This window comes from Amblyomma americanum, chromosome 1, assembly GCF_052857255.1.
Source record: "Amblyomma americanum isolate KBUSLIRL-KWMA chromosome 1, ASM5285725v1, whole genome shotgun sequence".
NCBI lineage: Eukaryota > Metazoa > Arthropoda > Arachnida > Ixodida > Ixodidae > Amblyomma > Amblyomma americanum.
This window is the reverse complement of record NC_135497.1, coordinates 248884126-248894444: the sequence shown is the minus strand read 5'-3', so window position 1 is coordinate 248894444 and position 10319 is coordinate 248884126. Positions and strand designations below refer to the sequence as shown.

Here is a 10319-nt window from a genome sequence, read left to right as displayed (position 1 = left end):
GCTGAACTGGGTCATGATAGTGCGAAGTTAGGCAAGATCGGAAAACCGTTCTAAGATTGTCGGAGTAGACAACGTCGTATCCCAGAGAGGCGGGCGCACCCGTGGTGCAACAGGACTTGGTTTTGGGCTAGCTCCTGTCCTTTTACTGTCGTTGCGCATGTCGCCGCATGGCATGACTCTGCATTCGCATACTACTTGAGCATTATGTCATGATTTCGTGCTTATATCCTTATGCTGTGGTTAAGGGCACGATGTTCGCCTTTTCGGCTGTTTTAATTGCATAGCTTCAGAGCGCCGGTGTTGCTTGGACCTGGGCTGTCGCGTAAATGAACAGGAAGTGATGTTAGTTGTTTTCACTTTATCCACGGATTGGCCCAGTATTGCACCTCGTCGGGCAAACAGCCCGCGCTGAGCTCTGTGCGGTTAAATGGAGTACATTCCGCGAGTACGGATGTCCCACAAACACCACATGTGTGGGCGTTGTAGGTCGGCGACCGGATGCCATTATCGAGAAAGTGGAAACGCCGCTGCGCTCTTCCTGTTGCTGCAGCTTGAGCTTGCTTGTCCAAACAGATGTGCTCGGCGGGTGTCCTGCTGGCCAGTACTGTCAGGTGCATGCACGTGTGCTCAAAGTCGCTCGATGTAGAGGTTCAGCTTGAGCCTGAAGCTACAAACCAATTATGAAGCTGAGTGCAGGCGGGGTGGAGGGGGGGGGGGGTTCTAAAATGGAACTCTTTTTCACGTTGGGAGTCCCATTGCGTAGGTCGCGAATTTTTTACGGCCAGTTTTGAAAGAGCGCACGATCTGCACCAACGCTAACAGCAGCATGATGTAATCAACGATGCCCCTACTCATCTAGGGAGCGCTTCTTCATACCGGCTGGTTCAGCCAAGCAATCCATTAATTTTGATTTGATTTGTTAGGGTTTAACGTCCCAAAGCGACTAATGCTATGAGGGACGCCGTAGTGCATGGAGAGCTCCGGAAATTTCCACCACCTGGGGTTCTTTAACGTGCACTGACATCGTACGGGCCTCTAGAATTTCGCCTCCATCGAAATTCGACCGCCGTGGTTGGGATCGAACCCGCGTCTTTCGGGACAGCAGCCGAGCACCATAACCACTCAGCCACCGCGGCGACCATTAACTTTTAAAATATATTTTTTTATGTATCGCTTTTGCGGTTTATTAATATTAGTTGTGGCGTTATGGGTGCGGTTATGTCAGAAAACAGGTGAATCGTGGTATACAGTAAGGTTGATAACTAAATTCAAGTAGATAGCTTTTTGCAGTTACACGCTTGGCTGTAATTAGAGATTTGTAGCCTACCGTTAGTGACAGCCACAACAGTGTTTAGAATTTCGAAAACATGACTACGCTTGGCGCTGTGGCTCAACAAATCCTGGCTATGCTCAGCAACGCCCACCAGTACATGTCACTCCGTGGTGCACGGTCCGCGCGACCTTCTATGTCTGGCCCGGACTAGAGCAGCGAGCAACGGCAAGCATCGCAGGCAGGGCGGGACAGATTGTCACGCGATCCTGTATGCTTATTGCACACAGTGTTGAGTTACCAGCGATGGTTGTTAATTAGGTGGCACTCCGCGCACATAACGCAGGTTCGAGCCAGAGAAAGCGGAGGGCTATAGCTAGAGTTCACCATGCGCCTGCGCTCTCACTTGGAAGGAAGGAAGGAAGGAAGGAAGGAAGGAAGGAAGGAAGGAGAAGGAAGGAAGGAAGGAAGGAAGGAAGGAAGGAGAAGGAAGGAAGAAAGGAAGGAAGGAAGGAAGGAAGAAAGAAAGGGAGGAAGGAAGGAAGGAAGGAAGGAAGAAAGGAAGGAAGGAAGGAAGGAAGGAAGGAAGGAAGGAAGGAAGGAAGGAAGGAAGGAAGGAAGGAAGGAAGGAAGGAAGGAAGGAAGGAAGGAAGGCGCAGTTAATTAGGAGAACAAGTGTTTATTACTCAGTAGTCTCCACGACCTTAGTGCAAGCCATAGCCTAGCCGCAGCATCTCAAAAGCAAGCCCGCAGTGCAGGGACCACACACGCATGACGGCACATAGCTAAGGGCGATCGTGGGCCGCTTGGCCAACCAAAGGGTTGCATCGCGCGCGACACAGCACAAGAAAGGATGGGGGATATGCAGAGCTCATCCAGACGACACGGGCCGCACGTCGATGGCTTCTCGCGCGTCGTTACCGGCAATGGCTGGCGGTGACTTAGAACCAGCCAAATCAGGGCCTCGTGAACCCGGAGCGTCAGCGCCGCACAGGCGGGCGACGGGACTCCGTTCGGGCCTCAACCCGAGCATACATAGGTGCTATTGGGAATGCATGTAGCGCGACAGAACAGTCGAAGGACAGCAGGGACAAGCGCTACTCTCAACAAGTTTCATTTATGGATCAAGCACACACATTACACACATTTATACAGCTTTTTTTTTTCCATGGTCACACACCGCATGTACTCGTGCCAATGAAAAAGCAAACATCAAACACCCGCCTGAGATAAGTCTATCTTAAAAATTATACTCATTAGAGTAAAGCTCCTCCGCAGGAGTGCTGACGCAGTCCGACCCTTTCTTTCGGATGTAAAACGCCTCTATCAAATCATGCTATAGCGCTTCGTTGACTCTTCCAGTTACCTGTGTCTTTTTTAGAAATGGTGAGCATTTTACATGCCATTCGCAACACTTGCGACGAATTACAAAGTTTGTCCCTGTCCCATTCTCTAAGCATTCTCTAAACTACCCGCGTTTTTGGTCCCCCGGCAAAGCCTAGGAAACCGGAGCGTCACTGGAAGTTTTGGTTTATGTGGTTTAAGGTCCCAAAGCGACTCAGGCTTTGAGGGACGCCGTAGTGAAGGACTCCGGATATTTCGACCACCTGGGGTTCTTTAGCGTGCACTGACATCGCACAGTGCACGGGCCTCTAGAATTTCGCCTCGATCGAAATTCGGTTGCCGCGGCCGGACTCCACAATAGATACTGCACAATCAAGCTCATGTCGCTGAAACTGACGTAAGCTTCAACATTAACTAGATTCACGGTGGCCTATCATCGAATTGTCAATATTAATAAACCAGGGTGCGTACGGATCAACTATAAAATAAGAGAGGCATATGATTTAACGATATCGCATAATTATTTATTTTAACGCCATGGCGTTAAGGAACTCCTGTTGCAGAAAATTCGGCTTCCTCGTTGGCGTCGTTGACCGTGAGCAAGAAGCCCCCGAAAAATCCCCAGAGAAGAAATCTAGGAGGTAGGTGGGCCAGCTAGGTCACGTGACCTTGCGGTGTCATCGAAACCTGCCCACCAGATTGTGAGCAAACTGCGCACCGTGTCAGGTGGCAGTTCAATTATGACTGTTCGCGAGAGCTGCTGGGAAGAGCGTGGCCTCCGCGATCAGCTCCGGCGGCGCGCCGTTGCTCAGGCCGTAGCGCAGCGGAGAAGTGTAATTATGCTAACTCCGGAACACGCCGCGAGGTGGCGACCTTAGCCCAAGGCTCAAGCGGCGCTCGCCTGGCCGGCACTGCCTGCGATTTCAGTGGCGACATCAACCCTGTTGGCACGTTTTCACGCAGAAGAACAGTGAATACGAAGTCAATTTCTTTCGACTCCTTCTTGCAGCTGCAAAGAAGTCGAGGCACGTTGTTAAACAGTTACGGATTGCTTTTTCATGGAGCTTTAGTGGTCGTCTAAAAGCCGACTGGGGCAACCGAGGCTTTTACCGCGCAACATTTCGTCCAGATTGCATGCCACCGTGCTGAATGTTTTTTTTTTTGTGTGTTGCAAAAGCTGCCGCGCTGTATGACAAAACTCAGGGATGCTTTTTGTGCCTTTCACTCGATTTTTAGAGTACTGCGCAGCTACTTTACAGCGAAGCTCTCTCTGGCTCGAACAACATAATTAATTACGATAAGCGCTCGTGCATTTTTTATACGCCACCACGAGAGTCAGAAGTTCTGAGCTCTGCTTTTTTGCTCTTGAAGCGAGAACTATTTGCTGGGCTTTGTTTTGCTATGTTGCATGTGTTCCTGGTAGGTGCGAGTGGTTTCGTGTAGCTTATGTGATCCCGCAATTAAATTATTTGCTGTGTGATGAAAACTGCGTCGGTTCCCTGTCATGAGCTTCGCACTACAATCCTATCTGCTTCTGTATTTTTCAGATAAATGTACTGCTGCGTACCTTTCTGCCACTTTGGCAGAAAACAAAAACAAACTTTGAATAAATTTTCACGAATTTCCCGCGAATGATGATCGCCGCCAAGCATGGCTGAAGGCCATATCAAGAAAAGATTTTGTCCCAAATGACAAGTCTGCTAGCAGTGTCGTCTGAAGCCTTCACTTTTTAGATTCGGATTATACTTTGAGGTCCACAAAGCTGCGGCGCCTGAAACGGGATGCTGTTCCGAGCGTGTTCGCGGGTTACCCAAGCTACATGCTGCCACAACAGCCACAAAAAAAGACGTAAGTTGGAGCGATTGACGCAGAATTCTACTCCAAACCAAGAAAGGGCATCAAATTTATCGAGCGGCCCTGATGAAGCTGGTGGTTCAGCCGGTGGTCGCGAAAAAAGCACAGGCCATTCGGCAACTTCTGCCTGCTCGTTTCCTGTAGTGTATGAAGATAGCCTGATTCATGCACCCTTGTTAGGAGATGAAGAAGCAAGTCATAAAGGTGCAGAATATGAGAAACCAAGTGCACAAGATGCAGTCGGTGAATTACAGCAGTCTAGTGGGGCACTTGATTGCACAACGCAAACTACCGATGACCTTCTTCCGCGCAAGCAGTCTGATTCAAGGAATATAAACCGAATGAGAGTGCAATTGTTCGGGAAAGCAGATGCTATCGGGAGACTGTAGCGAGAAAACAGCCGCCTAAAAAAGAAGCTCAGTGGTTTTGAAAACCACACTCTCCACTCGGCGTTGAGAAAGTGCTTGGACAAGGTCGGCACAGCCCAGTTCTGCTTAGAAGACTGCCTAGGGGAACAACAGATCGCCAATGCGTCAAGGCAACGGCCCGTGTGGTCTCCAGACTTTTTCCGGGAAGGTGTAGTTTTGTACTACTTGTCCCCTAAGGCATACCGTTACATACGCAACAGAGGACTGTTGAAATTGCCTTCAAAAAACACGCTACTTCGCTATGTTGGCAAATCCAACAGTGAAAGTGGGATCCCACCATTAATGAAAGAACGCCTAAAGCAAGAGGTGGGGCAGCTGAAAGAGCAAGCGCGGTTTTCCTCAATTATTGTGGATGAAATGGCTATAAGCTCCAAATGCATCTACGATCGTAAAATGGACTTCTTTTTTGGTCAGCAAACTGTGAGAGAAGACGCTGGGACAGGAGATAGTGTAAACAACATCGTGCTTTCCAACAAGGTGCTGTGTTTCGCTGCAACAGGCCTGTCGTACAAAATTCCTTGCGGCTTTTTCTTCACTAACCGATTAAATGACAAGCTCCTGTATCAGCTGACAAAAGAAGGGATCGCTGAAGTTTAAAAGTGTGGCCTCTACGTCGTCCGGATCGTCACGGATAACCACAAGATTAATGTCACAATGATGCGCCACCTGGGCAATGGCTCCCTCAAGCCAGTGGCCAGTCATCCATGTGATCCAGAAAGAAACCTATTCTTGTCCTTTGACCAGTGTCATATTATAAAAAACGTGCGAAGCCTTCTACTAGACGGGGAAATGACAGATGGCAGTCAGCCAATAACTGGAGAGTTTGTGAAGCAGCTCTATGTTCTTCAAAAAAACCAGATTGTGAAACCAGTTCGATTCCTGACACAGAAGCACATAGAGCCAACTAATTTTGAGAAGATGCATGTGGGCAGAGCAGTGCTGCTGTTTTGAGATGAAGTTATCTCGGCGCCTTATTTTTTGGAAGAATACCCCAGTTACCACCCTCAGGCAGAACAGTTCAGGAACGCAGACGCAACAATATTGTTTATAAAGATGATGCAGAAGTGGTTTGCCATTCTTAATGTGGCCAACCGAACAGCACATGTGCATATGAGAAAGCCTGACCAAATGCACTTCTTTTGCGCTTCCGACGAACGCCTACAATGGCTGGAGAAGGAGTTCCCAGACTACCTCGAAACTCTCTACAATGCCTGTAAAAGGAGCGGGAAAAAGTTTCTTAGTGCTGAAACCTATAAAGCTATCTTGCTGACAAGCAAATCTACGGTACTATGCATTAAGTACCTTCTCGAGAGCGGCTTTTTTTATGTATTAACAAGGAACTCCCCGAGCGACCCCGTCGAGCTCCTCTTCAGTTCTTTGCGGAAAATGGCTGGCGGAAACCACTGTCTGGATGCAAGAGCCGTGACATTTAGCCTGGAGAGGATCTTGCGGACTGACAGCCTGTATCCATCCCAAGTTTCAAACGTTGAAAACGGACAGACTGTTTTGAGGTAGGTGCATGTTATTTGAGCTCCGGGACGAGTGCTCATAGTTGTGAACTGGTTGTCTCTTGTTTCAAAATAGAAAGCTTATCACGTTTCAGGCCCTTGCACAACTAAGATTTCACGATGCGAGCAGCTACTAGTGTTGTAGCCTGCCTGCTGACTGGAATTTTTTACTGTTCAGAACACACGAGCACGCAAATCCTGCTGTGCCGATGGGCGATGTGTTACAAGCAGTTTTTGCTTTTATGTGGCTGCTGCTTAGTAGTGGTGGTAACTGTTTTACATGTATTGCAGTATGCATGGTGCCTCCCTGAATGTGACGTCCTCCGAACTTGATGTTCCGGCTGAAGCAACAGCACAGGCAACCACGCATGATTCGACCGAGACAGCGCAAGTTGCCCCAGCCAGGTATATCTTGCATCAAATGTTTCTCAAGAGCTTACGCTTGGCTGGCTCGCTGGACTACTAGTGCTGTTCTTTTGCAGCCAACAACGATTTGTCTAATACATATATTTGGCTGATATGAATAGTATGCATGTTTTTGTTTCAGGTTCACGAGAACTGAATATTTTGTGATGCACATTGACGAGCTCTTCACATCCCTGAAAGCGATGCCTCGTGAGTGCCTCCACCCACGTGAGGTGCCACCAAAAAGCGATCATTTCGCGTTATGTCAAGGCTATAACAACTGAGTGGTATCAATGCCCAAAATTTGAAATTTTTGAGGGAATGCATGTTGAGTGGCGACATGACAAATGTCATATTTGGTTTATGCCCAAGCTTTGTCTCTACATGTGGTCTAAAATTTGCTCTGCGGAACTTTTTTATAGGTTAGTGACAAAAGCTGTTTTTTTTTGTGCTCTCACAAATGGGATTATTGCAGAATGTCTAGCTCCATATACTAATATGGGTATGTTCTATTTCAGCGCAGCGGCCTCCATCAACCATAGCAAATGCCAGCATTGCTTATATAGCAGGGTTCGTGGCGAGAGCAGTTGAGGAGCGGAGAACATGCAGCTTCTGCCCTCACCTCCAATACTCGGATGGACCCAGTCCCGTGCTGATGGGGCTTATTGACCTGCAATCAAGGGGTGGGCGAACATTCCCAAAGTCAGAATTTGTCACGGTCCTTGTGACCGTTAAGAAGGCTGTTGACATTGCCCTGCCGCACATAAAAAAAGCAACGTGCGTCAGCAACTGGCTGAACTGTTTTTGCCTCGACTAGAGGCAAAAATTTGGTTTTATCTCTCTGATTTGGTTTTATCTGGGTCCAATAAGTGTCTGATTATATTCCACGTCTTTGTCAGACTCATTCCCCTTTCCATCTGGTCGCAAGCGCTTAGCCAATTTTGCTCGCATACCTGAAAGGCATGCTTTTCTATTTCTCTGTTGAGTTTGCTTAGGTCCCTCGTTATCCGCCTGTCGTTCTTATTTTTCTTTTTCCATTCCTGGAGGGCCGTTTTCTGCCGAAAAAGACTGAGAAGCCTGCTGTCCACGTTTTGTGGGGCGTCCTTGTCCTCTACCTCAACTGTAGTGTCCTCTACGTGTTTTTTCAGCAGGGTGGTCCACTCGCATATGTCGGTTATGCTGCCCATGTGTTCTGCTTCTCTTATGGCCCTAAATTTATCCCACTCCGTGATGGTTGGCTTCTTATATTTTCTCACCGCGATGCCCTTTCCTAAAGTGAGGGATATGATGATGTGGTCGCTACCTAGGTTCCGCCCTGTGGTGCCCCAGGTTGCCTTAGTAATGTTTCTGCTGAGGGTGAGGTCCGGAGAAGTATCCACCTTTCCTCCCGATCCTTCTCTCGTTGGCGTGCAGGGATCGTTATGCAGTGTGATTCCTAGGTCTTGAATGTATTCTAGCAATTGCCGACCCTTGGAATTTGCCTGCTTGTAGCCCCACTCCGGATGGGCCGCGTTGAAATCACCCATAATAACTAAGGGACATCTGCCTGCGATTTTGATTGCCTCCTTAAAGGTGGCTTCGAAGTTGAATTTCTGCCTTGGGTTGCTGTAAACGTTAAGAAGAAAAATGCTGTTAGATTCCCTCCTTCCGGTGATTATTTCAACAAAGACGGAGTCTGGTCCTTCGGACTCTATGTCATGTTTTATGACGGCCAGATTCTTTTTAACCAAAGTTGCCACCCTGGAGTCCTTCTTCCTGTTCCCGTAAAGCTTATAGCCGGCTATTGTCGCCCCTGTTTTCGATGTTTCCTGCAGGGCCACGGCTATGGGTTCGACACCGCACATCGTTATGTACTGTTGCAGTAGCGCTCGTTTTCTGGCAAAGCCTCTGCAGTTCCACTGCCACAGAGCTTTAAGCTCCGGGATTTCCTTGGGATTACTGTGATTGGGTTTCCCTGCCATTTTGTTCGTTTAAAAATTCCTCTATTCGGACAATTTTGGCCCCGAGGCTTGTCCCGATACTGTTGAGCGCAGCCGAGAATGCTTGCATTTTTTCGGTTATGTCTTTTATCTGTTCCTGAAAAATCTTAAAATATCCCTCGTATTCCTTATTTTTGTTTGCCTGATCTCTGACTTGTTTTTCTAATGGGTCCAAGTCTCCACTTTTCCTTTTTGGCGGTGGGGGTCTGGCCTCGTCTTGTTCCATGCAATCAGCTGACTCTGTTTGTACCAGGCCTGTCGTAGTGTTTTCCTCCACTGCTGGTCTCTTAGCTGTCGCCGCGGCATCCTGGAGAGCCTGGCCGTTTGAGATCTGAGCTTTAAGCACCTTAATTTCCTGAGTTAAGGATGTTATGAGCTCCCTCTGTGTTGCATTTGCTTTCTTTAGCTCCTCTAGTTCTTGATTTATAGCCTGGGAGGCGCTGCTAGCAAAGCTCACCCGTTTGGCTTCTGCTCCATTCTGCTGGCCCCAGGGGTTTGTCGGGTCCCTGGACGGCAGCCCAGGACCTTTCCGTGTCGCCGCCAGACTCTGCCCACTTCCTGTGGTGGTCACCTCTGCATCCGCCGCAGCGTTGTCCCTGGTTGCAGATTTGGACCGGGATCTCGATGCGGTCCTGGATCCTGGCCTCGAACTCGACCTGGACTCCGAGTTGGATCTCTCCCTGTGGCCTGGTTTTGTTCTAGACTTGGGGCGACTCCTGTCGAAGCTGCCAGTTGCTTCCTTTTCTTTTTGGTGCTGTTGTTGTTGTATTTCTGTTTTCTCCCATATTCTTTTCTTCGTGAGGTAAGGGATCCTATAGATGTTCTTGCACCTGTTGTCTCCCAAGAGATGTGGTTTTCCGCAAAGTTGGCACTCAGGATGACAATCGTGCTCTTTCTCTGGGTTTTCTTGGCCGCATCCACGGCACGTCCTCTCATTTGGGTTTGGGCATACGTCTGCCCTGTGTCCCAGTTTTCCACACTCGTAACAGACCTCATATTTCTTTCGGTACAAGTAGCACCTCATACTCATTCCCAACATAAAAATCCGCATGGGAACTCGCCAGTCCTCAAAAAGGACCATGATGGTCTGTCCCTTGCCGAATCTTCTCACCCCCAGGATGGGCGGGTTGCGTTCATCCATTCTGATGATTTCTTTCAGCTGTTCACTGGTACGTGCGGTGTCTATCCCATGGATAAGACCTTTCCCGCAGTTTTCTGGGGCGACCTCGTAGGCCGTGACGTCTACGACGGAGTCCATGCTCGTGGCCAGGCCCTTGATCCTCAAGTATTTACGTGCCCTATCTTCATTCGTGGTAGCGATCAAGATGGACTGCTGCTTTAAGTTCGGGATAACCGTGTCCTTCGCCGCTTCCATCAGGTCGACTCCAGCTGCCTGGGCGATCACGCAGTCTAAGTTCAGGCTTCCAATCTTATGGAGGATGCTTCCCACTCCGCTTGGTCTCAGCACTATCTTCAAAGCTTCGCTTGTCAGTCTGATCTGTAGTCAGGAGTTCCGGAGCCACTCGCACGG

The 10319-nt window shown here is 48.8% G+C and overlaps 1 protein-coding gene across 1 annotated transcript; it reads left to right on the top strand.

Annotated features, from left to right (window-relative positions):
• Positions 1-4757: 4757 nt before the first annotated feature.
• Positions 4758-7422, top strand: LOC144096527 (uncharacterized). The gene is made up of 3 exons (XM_077629398.1): positions 4758-6407; positions 6696-6809; positions 6952-7422. The coding sequence occupies exons 1-3, from the start codon at positions 5950-5952 to the stop codon at positions 7091-7093; spliced, it is 714 nt and encodes a 237-aa protein (XP_077485524.1). The 5' UTR covers positions 4758-5949; the 3' UTR covers positions 7094-7422.
• The last annotated feature ends 2897 nt before the right edge of the window (positions 7423-10319 follow it).